Source organism: Myotis nattereri (genome assembly GCF_964212035.1).
Source record: "Myotis nattereri genome assembly, chromosome: 12".
Lineage (NCBI taxonomy): Eukaryota > Metazoa > Chordata > Mammalia > Chiroptera > Vespertilionidae > Myotis > Myotis nattereri.
Window position 1 is genome coordinate 78,611,358 of NC_138087.1, and position 18,838 is coordinate 78,630,195.

General features: G+C 45.3%; 1 protein-coding gene across 4 annotated transcripts in view; it reads right to left on the bottom strand.

Annotated features, from left to right (window-relative positions):
• The window catches only part of FNBP1 (formin binding protein 1), a 98,965-nt gene that overhangs the window by 37,623 nt on the left and 42,504 nt on the right, over nucleotides 1–18,838 (bottom strand). For all 4 annotated transcript variants that reach the window (XM_081103960.1, XM_081103962.1, XM_081103961.1 and 1 more), the window contains exons 3-6: nucleotides 14,457–14,513; nucleotides 13,027–13,174; nucleotides 6,749–6,811; nucleotides 6,137–6,241 (exon numbers count right to left, since the gene is read on the bottom strand). In XM_081103960.1, coding sequence (XP_080960086.1) covers nucleotides 6,137–6,241; nucleotides 6,749–6,811; nucleotides 13,027–13,174; nucleotides 14,457–14,513 — 373 coding nt within the window. The remainder of the gene's footprint in view (nucleotides 1–6,136; nucleotides 6,242–6,748; nucleotides 6,812–13,026; nucleotides 13,175–14,456; nucleotides 14,514–18,838) is intronic.

An 18,838-nucleotide genomic window follows, 5' to 3' on the forward strand; every position in this document is an offset into this window, starting at 1 on the left:
AAAGAGAAAGGCATGTTCCTTAAAGTCCAGGGCTGTGTGATTACATGCTGGTGTCTGTGCCACCCCCATCCCGCCAGCACAGTCAATGAATAAGGAGTCAGGGAATGAAGGACAATGAATGGGAACATTACATGACTTAGGAATTCGCCAACAAATTCAGTGTTTTTTAAAAATGAGAATACCATAAAAATCATGATTCCACGAGGAAGTCCCTTAAATTAGAAGAAAAAAAAAAAGTATGGAGTGACTCTTGTGGGGGGCTATGTGGAAATAGAAAAAACAGATCAGAATTTAGTTGGATAAAAAGCTGTACTAAACAGAAGCAAACTGTAAGGAAAAATAGTTCCCAGAGAGACTTTATAATATAAATGAATGGTTACTTAGAATTCTAATTCTTAAAACATCCTCTCCAACTTAGGCTTGAAATATTGACCCCATCAGAGAGTACTCTCTTGCCCACTTTTTTGCATGTTACACTGTGTAGCCGGAGAGGGGTCTGACCAGGGCTGCCGCCCAGCCGCGCTGCATCACGCTGGGCCGTCTCCAATGAATGACGTGTCCTTCTCACAGCACCCCAAACTGGGGCGTCCATTGGTGTTGAATTGGAGCCAAAGACCATCGGTTGATGGATTTTCCCATGTTCCCTTGCAGGCCTTCAACTTCTTAATACTATACAGAGTAAGGACTACCGTGTCCATCTCGTACAAGGGGAGGAAACAAGTCTGGTTTTACCTTCCACTGAAGCACACGGGTCATGAGCCACAAGATGACCTATTCCAATATGGTCCTGCTGCAAGCCCAGACGGACTCGTTCCAGAGCAGGGGAACTCGCTTTAAAACTCTGACAGCTGCGTCTGGGCGACAAAAGGCTGTGTAGTTCCTTGAGTTCCATCCCCAGTAAAAACCATCCCACTGAGCTTATTGCCGTGCCCCATCATTCCTCTGGGAACGTGGCATCCTCACAACATCCAGATGTGTTCACTGGCCCAGAGATAAAACTGACCGTGTTTCCGTATGTCCACGCCGTGCGTATGAATTTACTTTTGGTTACACTGGCTCCTCCAGGATAACACACACCCATGTGTAAGCTGATCACTAGACATCTGCTAACACAGACACCAAACACAACGCAAGTGTCTACTGATGTCCCCCGTGGACGCAGGCCGGTTTTAGGCCATTTATGAAAAACATGGCTCTAGTCCCTGTGCGGGACGGTTAACTTATAGTTTAGAAGATACGAGCACACGTGGTTCACAGCAACCGTGTCACCAAACGTAAATGGCAACTCGAGCCAGTCCTCCCTCCTTCCGGGGAGCAGTTACACCTGTGAGCACAGGCTGATACTCCAAAGGTTGCGGGGCTGTTAGAAAAAGGAGGGCGAGCAACTTCCAATACAACCAGGTAATGAAATCGTTTGCAGAAACTGGCGAAAAGACATTTATATGAGATTCAAAGGCTTTCCAAAGTCAAAATGGAAAATTACATTAAGTAACGATAAGAACCGAAAGCCTGCATCCTTTCGGCTGAATGCTGACAGAGGCCTTACAGACGATAAGGCAAAACCCTGGGGAAATGACAGCGCTTCGAGTCACCTTCATCAGCAAAGTAGCTTAAGGATTCCAGTGTGGAGGCCAGTGATGGCGAACCTATGACACGCGTGTCAGAGGTGACACGCAAACTCATTTTTTTGGGTTGATTTTTCTTTGTTAAATGGCATTTAAATATGTAAAATAAATATCAAAAATATAAATCTTTGTTTTACTATGGTTGCAAATATCAAAAAATTTCTATATGTGACACGGCACCAGACTTAAATTAGGATTTTCAAAATGCTGACACGCCGAGCTCAAAAGGTTCGCCATCACTGGTGTAGACCCTGCTCTATCAGCTTCAGTGTTTGTGATGCCAAAACTGGGTAATTTATCGTATCCTTGGGGAGGAGGTAAGTGAAACAAAAGACTGCTCTCAGTACAAGGAAGAATTACGCATCCCTGGAAAGATTTAAAAAGTTGAAGAGAGCAATCCAATCGGCAGTCCCTATCAAGTCCCACAGCTGCCTTTAGGTCCAACTATTGTACTTAAAAAAAAAAAAAAATTATTGATTTCAGAGAGAAAGGGAGAGGGAGAGAGAGAGAAACATCCACGATAAGAGAGAATCATTGATCGGCTGCCTCCAGCATGTCCCACACTGGGGATCTATTGCACAACTTGGGCATGTGCCCTGACCAGGACCCGGAATCGAACCGTGACATCCTGGTTCATAGGTTGATGCCCAACCACTGAGCCACGCTGGCCGGGCAAGCTATTGTACTTTTGATAACTTAGCTACCTTGGATCTAACCAAGAAAGAAAATCAAAGAAAAAAGTCATCCTGCAAAATTTTGAACCACACAGGGTCAGAACTCACACAGCCTGTGTGGATCCCAAACCCAAGTTGGAAAACTTAGATGGATGCAGTCCTGGCTGGGTAGTGACCCCAGGTGCTGCCAGGTCCCTGGAGAACCCACGCTGAACGTAGGCCACAGATAAAATTCATAGCAATGCACACTGATAATCACACATAGACGGGTCTCTCTCGCATGCTAGTCTGCTGGGAGTTACACTTTCTTACGTGACTGAAATACAGGGCGATGATGGTATGACAGGGAAGTCTCCCTAGGCCATAGCAAGTTTTCACATGAATGTTTGGGAGCAACCACAGGGAAGCTTTCTCACAACAGCACGTGGGGCAGACAGTCTGGGAAAGATGTGCCTGGCAAAGCTAACCCCCCAAAGTAGATAAACTAGGCTTCAAGGCATAAAGCATGAGTGTGGAAAGAAGGTGACACTGACGACAAGTTCAATCTCATGGAAGATATTACAGTTCTAAACTATATTTTTTAATAAAATAACTTCACAGTAGCAGAGCAAATTGACAGGAAATGGCAAACCTTCCACTGTTATCATCACACGAGTTAGCTTACTGATGACTGGCCACTGCCATATCGGCTGGGAATATCTTGCACATATTAACTCCCTGAGTACAACCACCAGCCCTCTGTGCTGTATTCCTGTTGTACCGACAAGGAAAGCAAGGCACAAAGAAGTGATATGTCTCTCTCAACAAAGGTTACAACGAGCCGACCCCAAAATCCCTAGTGGTGGGAAGATCTGGAGGACACAATCAACAAGTCTGATCTGATGGAAATAGGTAGACTTTGCAACTAAGAGCTGGAGAATACACAGTCTTTTCAATTACTTAAAGAACATTTATAAAACTGACCAAGTGCGAGGCCTCAACAACCAGAAAAGACTCAAGCTCTGGCTTTTTACAACCACAATGCAATTAAATTAGAAATCAATAACAAAAAACAGATGTTTAAATATGTCATACAATTGAAAAATTTAAAACATGCTTCTACATAAATCATAGGAGAGATTAAAAAGTAAAAGAAATGAAAAAGATCGGGACGTGAACAATAATAATAATAGACAGTAAAATTCGTGGGTTGCAGATAAATCAGTGCTTACATAAGAAATTTGTTACTCAACTGCTTATAATAGAAAAGGAGAAAAGTTGGAATGAGGTAAATATCTGAAGAAAGAAACATTTAAAGGACAATAGATGAAATCCAAAGACACTGACAGAGCCCTCGCTGGTTTGGCTCAGTGGATAGAGCTTCACCCTGTGGACCAAAGGGTCCCAGGTTCGGTTCCCATGTACTTCAGTTGCAGGCTCCTCTCCAGCCTAAGCCCTGGTCGGGCTCAGGAGGCAACCAATTGATGTGTGTTTCTCTCACATCAATATTTCTCTCTGTCTTTCCCTCTCTCTTCTACTCTCTCTAAAAATCAATGGAAAAATATCCTTGGGTGGCGATTATAAAACAAACAAAAAAACAAAGACCCTGACAGAGAAGCTTGAAGGAAAGGAAAGGAAATAGAAAATAGAAGTAGAAAAGAGAAGTTGCACCAAGACAAATTTTGGCTCTTGGAAAATCGTAATAAAAATGATTTTGGAAAAATGACCCCAAAAAGGGGGTGGGGGGAGGAGTATAAATAAACAGTATTAGGAATAATCAACATATGCAGCAAAAATTAAGGTGAGAGATTATGGGCAACATTTAGCCGAGACACTTCAAACCTTAAGATGAAATGGAGATATTTCTAGAAAAATATTACCCCAAGATCAACCAAAGCAGCAGACATTAAAGGAATCGAATCAGTAGTGAGAAACTTTCCCACGATGCAATATCACAAAACATTTAAGAACTGTTAATTTCATCTCACATATATTATTTCAGAATATAGAAATATGAGTAAGCTTACTACAAAACTAGTACGTAAAGCAAACTAGAACAGACAAGAACAATTATAGAATAATCTCAATGACTACAGATGTAAAAATCTTGAGTGAAATAAAATAATACACGGTGACCTAGTTGGAATTGTCCCAGGAATGCCAATTTGGTTTGATATAAGAAAATTGATCCATGAACTCTATCCCATTAATAATGGGATGAAAAGAAGCAGAAAATTTATTTGACGATATTCAATATCAAGTCAAGCTTAACAAAACCTCTTGGCAAAATAGGAAAAGAAGGGAAATCCCTTAACCTGATAAAGGGCATATTAAAATCATGCCGAATGGAGAAACATTTGAAGCCCTCTTTATAAGCAAGCACAAGATAAGGAGTCCACAATTACTGCTTCTAGCAGCGTAATGGAGGTCAAAACCAGCAGAGCGAGATAAGAAAAATAAATAAAAGGCATAAGGACTGCAAAAGAAGAAATAAAACCGCCATTCTATGCTGGTGATAGGACTGTCTCGATAGAAAAGTCAAAATAGAAATGAAAAGAGTTTAGCAAGGCACCGGGCTCTAATAGTAACATGTGAAAGTCACGTGCTCTATATTCCACCTGAATAAAGTGAAAAACATAATATCGAATGAGAACACATAAAGTCAGAAGAAATTAAATGAGCCCTGGCTGGTGTGGCTCCGTTGGTTGAGCATCATTCCGTGCACAAGAAGGTCCCTGGTTCGATTCCTAGTCAGGTTCCCGACTTGGTACTGAACCCACAAGCTGGGCATGTGCCCCGACCGGAAATCCAACCAGGGACCTTTTGATGCACGGAATGATGCTCAACCAACTGAGCGTGTCACACCAGCCAAGCAGGGTCAATCTATTGTAACTGAATAATATTTTTTATAGTTTGGAAAGTTGTCTGTTTAAGGAGAACTCACGACAAATTTATGGTAATTTATAGTAACTTTACCAGCATATTAGTATATCTTTTGGTAAAGTAAATAAGTGAGAATGTGTATTTTAATGTAGATAATTCTAGAGGAAGGCATACTGACATATACCTTGGCTGTAAGCAAGGAATTTGGCAGGAGGGGCAAATAATGAAATAGCTAACACACACTTTTCCAACTCATCTCATCTGCAACGAACCTGGCAAAAATGAAAGAAACCTCTGAAAAGGCAGGCTTTTCCCAGGGGAGGCAGGAGGTTGTGGCTGCCAGCACAGCCCTGGGCAGCAACGAATGCAGACTGTTATTTAACAGGCTGATCTGTTTACGCCCTATTGATGACTGTCATAAAAAGAAAATTCAGCTTCGAGGGAGCAAACGCCAGAAGACACAGCGCAAGCTCTCTGACACTCCTCGCTGCCAATTCCAGTGCATCCAGAGAAGCCGAGGACTTGCATGCGGACCTCAGCTGCAACCTGCTAGCGACCGGATGACTCACTCAGAAGCAGGCCAGGGCGGGAGCCTCCTTATCTGTCGAACGGAAGCACCAGAGGCAGCCAAGCTCTCGCTGCACATCCGCCCTGGTTTCAAGAGGTTGGCTTTTCTTTGAAAAGCCATTAGTGAAAGCCACAATCTCCAGACACCAACCCCTGGGCCGTGGTCATGGCCTAAGTCTCCGCGTTATCATCCTGGTGACTGAACAAATAAGCAAACTGCCCAACACCCACGAGCCCCCAAGTTTCAGCTTCAGGTCCCCATGGCAGCTGACACAAATGGAAAATGATCCCACGTTGAGTGCCTTTTGTGGCTGCATCAGAAAGGAGAACTTGGGGACCGACCCTCTGGGAGGGTGCGTGACGAACATTGAAAAGGGGAAACGAGAGACAGGCTTACTTTCACCTTACCTTTTCAACATCCGCTTTTGTGACATTGATGTCAGCATCCATTTTCTCAAAGTACTGCTGCGCCCGGTCAGCCTCCTTGCAATCCCGCTCAAATCGCCGCTTGCTCTGGAAGCAGAGGAAAGCGGTGACTATCGAAACCAGGAGATCCCTCTGAGCACTGGCTTTTACCCAAAACCCCAAAGAGCATTCTTCTCCCAAACGGACTGCTGGGTCATAATCTCAGGGCGCTACTTTATTTATTTTTAAACAAGTCTTTATTGTTGAAAGTATTACGTATGTCCTCTTTTACCCCCCAATGACCTCCCCCAGCCCACCCCCACCCCGTACCCCAGGCCTTCCCCACCCTATTGTCTGTGTCAGTACCAACGGCCTAATCTTTGTTCTTTCCACGTGGTTTTTAGAAAAAACACACTCCTTGAACTCTTTTGGCTCAACATTTTACTTCAGATAAAAGTTTCTAGAAACACTCTACACTTAGATTAGAAAAATCTCTCAAGGCGTTTTCTTTAGTGTTTTCGTTTGTTTTGAACATACTGACTGATTCAAGCTGATATTCAATTCCAGTGAGAAAACCGGCCCAGGCCTTTCCCGGGCTGCTGGCTTCTCACTCACCGACTCGAGCTGCTTCCAGCAGGTCTCTATGTGCTGCTGGGCCTTCCGTCCGTCATGGAAGTGCTGCAAGCGAGAAACACCAGGGATCAGCACAGCCTCCTGCTCATGGTGACACGAGAGAAAAAGCCCACCCGCTAAAATAATACTTAAATATTGAACACCCAGCATGTGCGCGCCCAGAAATCGAAGAGTTAAAAAATAAAGGGAAATGAAAACAAGAATAGCCAAGAGTAGCCTTTGAAACTTTAGATGTTATAATAATTGAATTCTAAGACTTATATACACAATTTGTAAAAGTGACAGTGAAGTTTTAAGACAAAAATCACTTAGATCTTTATTTTTGATTGCTTTGAGATGTAACTCACATACAATTCACACGTGCAAATTGACAAGTCAATGGTTTTTACTAGAGTCACACAATTATGCAACCATCACTATAATCAATTTGAGAACATTTTTATCACCCCAAAAAGAAACCACGACCTCTTAGCTGTCACTCTCTTACCCAGATCCTCCCCAGGCCTGGGCAACCACTCATCTTTCTGTCTCTATAGATATGCCGCTTCTAGATGTTTCATAGAAATGGAATCTCACAACATTATCTTTCGTGACTGGCATAATGCTCTCATCACTTCATAATGTTCACTGAGCAGATTATCTCTCCAAGGTTCATCCATGTGTCACATGGATCATTTTTATCACTAGGTGACATTCCACTGTATGGGTATATGCCACCATTTGTTTATCCATTCACCAGCCGATGGCCTTTGGGTTGTTCCCAGTGTGGGGCTGCTATGAATAATGCAGCTACAAGTATTTGTGTAAAAGTTTTGAGTAGGCAGATGTTTCCATTACTTAGGACTTTTTAAATTTAAGGTAGATTCACTTGCTACCTGCGGAGGCCCTGGGGCAGGTATGTGCCTGGTGTTGATACCTGAGGACTAGACCAGAGTGAGCCTCACAAACATTAGGAGCCAGGGGTCAGAGAAGAAAGGGGCAGACTGGGGGGGGTCTGTGGGCTGCTTGTCTGAATGAGCGCGGAGCAGAGGTGACGGACTACGGAAGCACCATGCTGTGAAGAAGGTTCCAGGTGGCAGGCTCTCTCCACCGTGGAGATGACAAACACTTGGACCATGGGGTGCAGGAGAGGTGGTGGGAGAGGATCAGATGCTAGGGCCCTTTGATCAGGAAAGCCGCCGGGATGTGCGGTTGCATGGGACCAGATGTGGGCTGTGATGTGCTCAGATGTCAGGGTGACTCCGAGGTTGTCCTGACCTGCCTGGACGCGTGAGCAGGCTCCTCACTCTCCGGTTCTGTTGGGGTTGCCATGGAGAGGTTCCGGCGTATCAGAGGGCAGGAATGGACGCCTGCAGCTCCCCCAGCTATGATGCTCTTGGCCGGCTGGGTTCCCTGACCAAGGCTGCAGCTCCGGTGAGGCAGCTGCCCGGAGCTAACCTGTTTCCTGGAGCGGCCGGTGGAGCTCAGCATCCCTGATGGCTTTTCCTGGACCCTCTCCACAGGAGCCTAAACGCTCCCTTTCATCCATGGGCTCCCTTCAGTGACTCAGACAGGAAGGCAGGGGAGGGTGCTGCGGGGAAGGCAGGTGAGGAGGGACAGGAGCCCAGAGGCCTTCCGCACAGCCTCAGAGTCCCACCTCACCTGTCAGAACCGAGGCTCAGCTGAGTCACAGGCGGCAGCTGACCGCTGGGAGGCTGGGAGCAGGGGAAGGGCAGGTTCTCTCGGAAAAGACAGCGCTTCTTTACAGGGACTGTTTCTCGCCTCCTGTGAGGTCACGTTCACTGTTGTAAGCGCCTCTTTACAGCCAGCTGCATCCATCCAGCCGCTTTTTAGTGTCTATGAACCCAAGAGAGCCCCTGGGCTTCGTTTTTCCAGCCTCATCACAGCACAGGGATGCGACAGAAAAGAGAGCGAGTCCACGCAGCAATAAACCAGCAGGACAGGGTCACGGCTGTGGGGAGTCAGAATAGAGCCGGGCAGAGCTAGGAAGTCTTGAGCTTCGGAGGAAGTACAAAGTGGGAGCAGGTTTCTGGAAGCCACAAAGATCCCTTATAACGAGACCGGAGGGAAGCAGTGGTGAGGGGGTGCTCAGGGGAAAGAGATGTGGGCAGACGGGGAGGCAGAGGGACAGGCCGGGACAGACGGGCTCACTGTGCCTTCCAGCGAGGCCCTTCGAGCCCGAGTCCCTGTTCATCCAGAAACGCAACTTTCCCAAACTGCCACGAGGATCGTCCCCATTCCGAGAGCAGGGCCCACCGCGTTATGCGGTTTTCAGAAAAGTCTCACCATTCCCCCCAATTTCACTCTGAGATTCAAAGACGGACCCACACAGAGGGAGTCACCCGAGCCCCGTGCCCAGAGCTGAGCTCCAGGCTGGTGCCCAGCTCCGGGCTTCTGAGCGCAGCACCTCCCCGCGTGGACAGGAAGCACGCACAGGACGCGCAGAGTGGCGGACCCTCAGGAAAGGCTATGCTCTATCACAGGATCCTCCCTGAGGACACAGTCTTCAGACACTGGCCATTTGGGGAGCAGGAGGGATGGCTCCCACCAAAACCCCACCTGGGAATCCTCCTGCCGCGCCTTCATCCAACTATTTTAGAATAAATAGGAATTTACTTTTCAAGCAGAGTGTGGACCCTGACTTTGCTGTGAGCTTTCTCCCAAGGACGCCTGAGCCACAGCTGTCAGACGAAAGCAGGATCCCCAACCACACGCGTGACCCCATGGCTTCACGTGACGTGAGAAAAGCCCAGGTGCCTGTGATCTCTTTTGAATCGTTCCTTATAGCATGTGCCCCTCCAACACTCATGTGGCTGCCCGGCTGGCGTGCTTCAGTGGTTGAGCATTGACCTATGAACCAAGAGGTCAAGGTTCAATTCCCGGGCAGGGCACATGCCCGGGTTGCGGGCTCAATCCCCACTGTGGGGTGTGCAGGAGGCAGCCAATCAGTGATTCTCATCATTGAAGCTCCTATCTCTCCTTCCTTCTCTTTTCTCTCTAAAATCAATAAAAATATATTTAAAAAAACAAAACCTCATGTGGCGCGCGTGCTCGCTGCTGCCTGGTCTCATAGGAAACAGACGGATGGAACCAAAGCCTGCCCTGGGCCTGCGCGTGCCTGACCCAGATAGCGGCGGTTTTCAACGGCTACAAGTTAAACTCACCGGCTCGCCAGATGTGTTTGTTGTTTACTGACAAGCAATGGCAAACACATTTCTTCTCTGGACAGTGAGCAAGTGTGTACTGAGAAGTGTGCCTCCGAGGCCTCATAAAGAGGGATTGTTCTCCAGGAGATAACAAGCGCTCCGCTGGCCCGGTGAGGTCATCGCAGCTCCCTGCTCTCCTCTCCGAGGACAGACAGGAAATGCCAGCTCCCCAGGCCCAGCGCCAGGCTCCCACTCTCTCCTGGAATAAGATGCTTTCGTTTCTCTCCAAACACAATAAGACTTTCAAAAATGCCTGATGGTATCTGGGTGACAGCTAAACTCACTTTCATGTCAATGCTTTTGCTGACCCTTAAACATACACAAGCACATTCATCCTTTAAAACTGTTTTAGAAATTTCCCAGTGACCAGGGGTGGCTGAAATAAAATAATCACAGGGAAGCTGAAATAAGCACACATTAACCTAAAGAAAATTACAGTGACAAAGCTCTCAGAGTACTGCTCTGCGAGACATCATACTTAGGCTGAACAAAGTGTGCGAATGTTTATTATTCTCACTCCATAATTAGGTACAACAGCTGTTTACTTTCACTATATAAATATAATAGTTCATTAACTTCTAAAACTCCTTAATAAAGCAAAATATGGCATTGATGTGAGAACAGCCACTCAAAAAAAAAAAAACCAAAAAACTGGGGGGGGGGGGGGGGAGAATAAACACTCAATTGAGGACAGTCAACCATCTGGAATTTTAAATAAAACTCAGATTCCACAGATGAAAACAAAGGAACACAAAGACTTGAAAAGGGCAAAGAAAAAAAGAGCATCCAGAAAATATGTCTGTGACAAATATTATAACTTCCTCAAAACCCACAGAGCGGCGGGCCTGAACACTGGCCCTTCTCAGCCTGCCCCGGGGTTAATTCCTGCACCGCTGAGTCTCTGTGGGTAGAGATGTGTGTACTGGGAGGAAAACTGTGAGCCACCTTCAGACTGGCTCAAAGGAGCATTTCACCCTCATTTAAGTCCGAAACCATAAACCCAGGAGCGTTCGTGACAGGAGTTGCATTCTGCTTTGATTTAAGGCTTATTTTCCCAAACTCATTTATAATAAAAATACCTTCTCAGCAAACTTGTTTAAAGTTCCTAAAAGCCTCCTTCCCACTGCCATGCTCAGTGGCTTAACTTCACCAAACACTGACCATCTGGGCCCCGGGCAGGGGACCCCGATGAGCCCAGGCCCAGGCCCAAGCCCAGGCCCAGGGCCAGCAGCACCGGCCTCCAGTGTCCACGCTCCTGCTCCCGAGGAGAAACATGTGGCTCAGACGTCAGCCAGGGAAGAACCTAGACGCTCTGCTTTCATAAGTGGCAAGTCAAGATTGTCTTTTTAAGAATTTACCTTTGAAAAGTCAACATATTTTCCCAAAGAGGAGCCTAGAGATTTGTGTATCAGGATAAACACTGGTTATTCATACTATTATGTGAGTGAGCAGCACTGTAATATGAGAATGAATACAGCACAGGTGGAAATCGCTGCGTAAAAAACATCTTTTCTCCTAGAAGCATGAGTAGCTAGTACTCTCCTATTTTGGTTGGAAATTTGAAAGCTTCGACATCAAACAGCTGACTCACTGTCATGCTATGGCCCCAAAGGCAAGAAGAATGTCCATCCCTCCCACTACCTGCTTTTCTCCTACTGCCTCTCACGTCTACACAGGAAGGAGGAAGCCTCCCCTTTTGCAGCGTGAGCCATTTCACCATGCAGGATCTTGTTAGGGCTTCATCTCTTTCAACTGGCAAAATCGAGATGAAAAATAATTCTCTACTAGGATCTGAACTGAGCTTGGAAATACTCTATGCCAGTGGTTCTCAACCTTCCTAATGCTGCGACCCTTTAATACAGTTCCTCATGTTGTGGTGACCCCCAACCATGAAATTATTTTCGTTGCTACTTCATAACTGTAATTTTGCTACTGTTATGAATCATCATGTAAATATCTGATATGCAGAATGTATTTTCATTGTTACAAATTGAACATAATTAAAGCATAGTGATTAATCACAAAAACAATATGTAATTATATGTGTGTTTTCCGATGGTCTTAGGCGACCCCTGTGAAAGGGTCGTTCGACCCCCCAAAGAGGTCGCGACCCACAAGTTGAGAACCGCTGCTCTATGCTGTAAATCTGAAATCGTCCCTTTGGGCAGACAGGATTTCGCCACTGTATCAAATGGCCCAAAAGGTATTGCACTGAGGGTTAAGAATGGTACTTAAGCAAGACACTGTCTCTAGTCAGCCATGAGAAACAGTAGCTAGACCTAAAAATCTGGTACTTGTGGCAACGGTCAGAACAGAATGACATACTGATGTTGGTCATTACTATTTACCGTCTCCTCCACTTCGGTGGGAGCCCTAGCTACCTTGCTGGTTCATGCATCGGGGCACTGAAAGAATTCTGTGGGCTCAAATCTACATAAAAAAAAAGCATGTCGCTGGCCGACTTCATACTTTACTGCTAACAAATTAGTATGCACCTAGCAAGCGATCAAAGCTCAAAGATACAAATCATGGCTTAAAAATAGATCTCTTAGGGAAAACCTTGACTATGAATATACTGAGCGTACATTTTTCTCTCTTTTTCACAATAAAAGCCATGAAAAGACTTTAATGGTGTCGAGAGGAGCAAAAAGGTCCTACTCATTAGATAGCAACGGATGAGCCAAGAAATCAGGTGGGTGGAACTGAGGTCATCTTTCTGGCTTTTTAAAAGTCCTTGTAAGCATTTATTTTAATACTACTTATTCCACACAGCACACCCCATCTTATACTGCTTATCCTTGTATGACTGATATGCTCAAATATATTTAAATGCCTCAGAGGAATTGGTATTCTGGGGCCCACAGATGCGCTTCAGAGTGTCTGAGGGGCCCTTGAAATTGTAAAGACCTAGGAACAAGGTCCGTAACTTTTATACGATTCTCAAAGGAATCAGTTTAAGTCCCACTATTTATGATTCTATTTAATTTTAAGGTTTCTAGGGATATTGCCCTTATCTTTGGTCCACTTCTTTGAAAGAAAAAACAAACTTTGTACCGATTTCCTTTCCTGCTTCAGTTCCTGGACGTAGCGTGCTAACCCCGCGAGGATCTGTGAGGTCAAGTTCTCGGAGACGACTTCATGCTGCCCCGCGTAATCGTTCATTTCGTTCAGGGTGGAAAGGAAGGCTTTACACGCCGTATACCTGTGGAACAGAACACAGGGAACTTTTTCAAACGCGGTCACATCCGTGCTCACACTGCATTACGCCGGAGAAATAGTCATTAAAATCAACCCCCCATGGGATCCTGACAATTCATTACACATAAGTGTTTTCATCAAAACGGTTCAGAATTAATTACAACAGAAACTCTTTTCATTTTGTGGAAACTGAACTGCTCTATGCAAGGCAATAAAATACTTAGTGCAAATATAACCCAAAACACATATACATGCTGTATGTATGAACCTAATGGCTATTTAGCCCCAAGTTAGAGACATAATACTTTGGGACTGTCCATGGTCAGCCTTAGTCGCTGGCTGAAATGAACATATTTCTTGGATGAATTAGGCTGAATGAGACTCTTGACATTACAAAACCAAATCAAGATTGTAAAGCAAGCATGTCAAACTCAAAGGCTAACACGGGCCAAACAAACAAGGTTTAAGGTTATGGGGGCCACAAAAAAACACATAAAGCTTCAATTTTCATAGAAATGTAGGTTTATTTCGATAGAGAAATGCTGAATACAAAGGGCTGAAATAAATGAGTCATCGTTAACATAAAATAATAGAACATTTTAATAAAAATTAATATTTTTTCTTGAACATTAACTTACCAGACACTGAATAACTGCACAAATAAGCGAAACGCAAATAAACCTATTTTTCTTGTTCTCTGAAAGCAAAATATTTCCTGTTGTGCACACCAAACAAGTCAGTACAAGACTAATGACGTGGCCATCGGCTGCTAAAATATTCGCTGCTGGTATTAGTGGAGAGAAATGGTGCGCCTGTGCATAAGGCACGTAAGGGACATGAATGCAACATGGTTATAGTAATCAGTCATTAGCGAACACTGTTGTTCGTTATTAATATCCTGTATAACAGGATATTGTAAAAATTACGTCACAAAACTTTTATTAAGACGTTTCTGAGATACTGTTATATTGGCTGGGCCACAAAAATATTCATTGTGGGCCGCGAGTTTGACATGCTTGCTGTAGAACGTACAATCTATGCTCCCTGCACTTGCTTGGATTCTGTTCCAAGCTTTTCCTAATTGCCCTCATTGGAACCATCCCCAAAAGCTCTAGTGACGCAGCACAAGAAAAGCTCCTTGGGTAGGTTTTTGTTTTTCTCTCCCCTCAGTTTAAAAACAGACACAAAGGTGAGAAGAGAATGAACTTGTTGTAGGCCTCCATCTCCCCTTTCCTTCAGTCGCCACCAGCGGGCAGAGAGTGCCGCGTCATTATCGAGGAACGCACCTGTATTCTTCTTCCTCCTTCGAGTTCTTTTTGGGTTGGTATTTCTTCGAGAGGTTCCTGAAACAAAAATGCGGACACGTCACCTCGCATAGGGCTAAGCGAGAAGCCAGGGGTCACAGATGACGTTAGTGCTTTCTTTTATTTGTAAGTTTAAAAAAATAGTCACAAAACTCCCACAGCCGAAATCCATGAATTTCCTTCCAACCGCGACCGTGTGCGAAGCAGCTCCTGCGATGAAGGATAGCACAGCCGAGTCTTGGCTCCCGGGTGGAGCCGGAGAGAGCGGGTGGTCGCCAGCTGGCCCCTTCCTGGCTGTGGACAGCCGACTTGACTTCACGGAGAGCACAGGCCACGTGTGTACACGCAGTGGCTTCCGTGTAGCACTGAGCTGAGGGCGGTTTTTCTCACCAGGCCACCACGCCCTCAGGGTCATCTTCCATTGAGCATCACTGCTCTAAATTCCAGGGAAGCACGTGCACTGTGTCCAAATGTTTAAGAATAAAAAAAATAAAAAATAAAAAAGAATCACAGTGCCAAGGGCATGTGGTCAAGGCTGGGCGGCGGCTCCCCCCTAAAGCTAGTAAATCAGTCTTCTAAGGCAGTAGAGACAAGTTGGTGGTGATGTTTATGCTAAGTCATTTAACTAGAGGACCTTTCAAAAAAATTTTAATTGCTGAAACCGGTTTGGCTCAGTGGATAGAGCGTCGGCCTGCGGACTGAAAGGTCCCAGGTTCGATTCCGGTCAAGGGCATGTACCTGGGTTGCGGGCACATCCCCAGTAGGAGATGTGCAGGAGGCAGCTAATCGATGTTTCTCTCTCATCGATGTTTCTAACTCTCTATCTCTCTCCCTTCCTCTCTGTAAAAAATCAATAAAATATATTTTTTTAAAAAAAATTTTTTTAATTGATTTTTTAAGAGAGAAAGAGAGAGAAAAAACCCATCAACTTGTTGTTCCACTTATTCACGCATTCACTGGTTGATTCCTGTATGTGCCCTGACCAGAGATCGAACCTACAACCTTGGAGTGTCAGGATGATGCTCTAAGCAACTGAGCTACCCAGCCAGGACCCTAGGAGACCTCTGAAGCTGCCTCCCAGGTTTGCACTGAACACACTCCGATGAGCCAATATCGCCTTAGTGTCTCTTCCTAACCCCCATCTCCAGGTCAGGAATGCAAGTGCTGTCAACACTCAGCTTAGATTTACGCAAAGACCAAGAGGTCATCATGGAAAGGACCACCGTGCCTCGTTGGCACCGGTCCTCCAGCTGCTTCTCGTGGCTCCCGGCCGGGTAGCTGGAGTGGGAGAACCAGCCGGGAGGCTGACGGGTGGCCCACAGTGGGGCTCCCCTGGGCAGCAGCTCAGCATTCACGTCCTGTTTCTGGCGTGCTGCTATCCCTCTTTTCTAGTAGCTACCTTCATTTCTCACACTTCATTTCTCCCGTTTTCCCTGAATCTACAGATTCGCCTACAAAAAGGTGCAGTAATAAACTGACGAATTTGATCATGGTACATTCTGCAAAGTGAAATGGGATTTCACCTCTAACACGAGAGGCATGGACTTCAGTAACAAGGGCGTTGCTCTGGGACTCCAGGCACCACCGAGCCTGGACGGCGTGACCCTGGATAGGTCAACAGCAAGTCTGTGCTCCCAGTTCCTCATCCGTGAGTCCCAGGTGTTTGGGTGAAACGAACTCTATGGTCGCTTCAAGTCTGGAAATTCCCAGGGACTATACAACACCCAAGAGAATATCTACTGCTGCAATTACTTAAAAATAATCTATAACAATTTAAGCGTTATAGGCAAACCGATGAAAGGATGTACTTATTGAAGCTGCTATCACGTGAGCTGCTCTTAACCTGTGTCATGCTTTCTCTATTGATGCTCAGGATACAGAACACAGTCTGTCTAAAAAATCTGGATTTGTTTTTGTTTTTTGGGTTTTTTTTAATATATTTTATTGATTTTTTACAGAGAGGAAGGGAGAGAGATAGTTAGAAACATCGATGAGAGAGAAACATCGATCAGCTGCCTCCTGCACACTCCCCACTGGGGATGTGCCCGCAACCCAGGTACATGCCCTTGACCGGAATCGAACCTGGGACCTTTCAGTCCGCAGGCCAACGCTCCATCCACTGAGCCAAACCGGCTTCGGCAAATCTAGATTTGTTTTTAAAAAAATGTGGAAAAGCAGTATTTTCTTAAAGAATGTGCCTTAGAGAAAAAAATAATGCGAAAGAGAGAAATCTGTTGAAAGCACAGTACAATTGGGTAGATCACCACCACTCCTTAAAAGGCAGGTTTAGTAAAAATAACCCCTCAGGTGGCCACAGGGGAGCCCAGGGCCAAAGGAGGACTCCACAACCAATGGTTCTTCTCCAGACTTACTGAGAGCAGCGTCCATGGGAGAGTCGAGTATTGAAAAAGCCCAGCATGTGAGCTGCTTTTAGCACGTGGTTTTTTTTAAACATTAACCATTTCTTCTGTTAGTTATAGCTTACCAATGGAAAACACCACTTCTAAATTCAAACCTATTTAAAATTCTTTCAAAACTTTATTTTAAAGATTTTTTGTTTGTTTTGTTTTTAAAAAATATATTTATTTATTTCAGAGAGGAAGGGAGAGGGAGAGAGAGATAAACACATCAATGATGACAGAGATTCATTCATTGGCTGCCTCCTGCACACCCCACACTGGGGATTGAGCCCGAAACCTGGGCATGTGTCCTGACTGGGAATCAAACCCTGACCTCCTGGGTCATAGACTGACGCTAAACCACTGAGCTACCATAGCTGGGCTCAAGGCGTTTTCTTTTTAATCCTCACTTTCTTTTTAGCTTCCAGTCCTTAGCAGCCATACAAATAATTTTTACATCCAATTGAAGGTAACAGAACTTGAACAAACCCAGGTGAAACCAGCTTTCTTCATTCCCATTAAACAGTCAAACCCTACACAGGCTTGGAGACTGTGGTGGGTGACACCCCGTGAGGACCATCAGGGTCAGGTGACTGCGTGCCACTGACCAAGTTAGCATCTAAGCATCCAAATGCTTAAGAGCGTCGATGAATAATTCACCCCAGAAAGGCCAGCCGAAAACTGAAAGCTTAAGAGGCCCAGAGGTGAACTCCAGGTCTAAAGAATGTCTCTCAGGACTGCACAGAAAAAAAGATCAACTTCCATTTCTATTCTCTGAGACAGGCGTATTTGTAGGAGGTTATTTTGAAAAAACAAGCAAGCCAACAAACCACAAAAGGCATCTTTAAATTTATGGATCTTCCTGAAAAATTGTAAGTGTTTTATATACTTAACTTTCTCTTCATAGAGACAAATTAAAAGGTAAGAGAAAAATATACGACCTTTAATAAGGGCACTGCATTTAAACGCAGTTGATCGTAAGAACCACAGAGAAAGGCTTTTAAATAGGAGACAGTTGGCCCCAGCCCAGACCCTCTGAAATGGAAGGCCCAGGGCTGGGTCCAGGAATGTTTTGTTTTGTTTTTTTCTCTCTCTTTCTTTGATTTTTTAAAAGCTCCCCACAAGATTTCTGGAAAAAAGTTGGCAGAAGAAACTTCGATCAGAGAATTGTGTGTTCCCAACAGCAAGAGGTGAAAATTAACAGCCAGGAATATGGTCAACGACAGCAAATAAATCATAAGGAAAGGTACATAACCCCAGTCTGCACACTTGGAAAGTGGGGGCTGGGTGGGGACGGGGATTCTGGGGCAGCACAGAATGGACACTGGCTGACCCTCACTGCCACAGGGTAAGCCCATGAGACCCCGAATGCTGACACAAACAAGTGAACGGAGGGCTCAGCAAGCACTGGGGACAGTGACAAAAGACAGCCAGGCCGCCCAGGGGGAGATAACCCCAAACTAGGATTCCAAGAAAGAGGATACACCTTTGACCTCATAAAGTAAACCCCCAAAAGAACCTCTAACCAGGCCTTCCCCCACCCTCACCCTGTGCTGGAGCTCAGGGGGAAAGACGGAAGGTACTAGAAGCAGGTACTGGACCTTCATGGACACTCTCTGCATCAGGAGCCCCGATGATGCTTCTGGTGATGACAAAAGCAGGCTTAGGCACCTGCCTAGAAGTTTACATGCTCAACTCAGTAAGTCCCCCCAACAACCTTATAAGGAGAGAATTAGTATTATTTCCATTTTACAGATGAAAAGATAAAACACAGAGAGTATTTTGCCCCAAATCAATGAAAGGATCGAGACTGCATCCTAGGCATTGGGACTCTAGTCTGTCCTCGGAACCACGTCACTAAACTGCCCATGTTAAATATAAGCCAGCTGAGAAGATATGTAATATAGAAGAAAAAGGAGGGAGGGTGGGAGGGAGGGAGGGAAGGAGGGAGGGAGGAAGTGGATA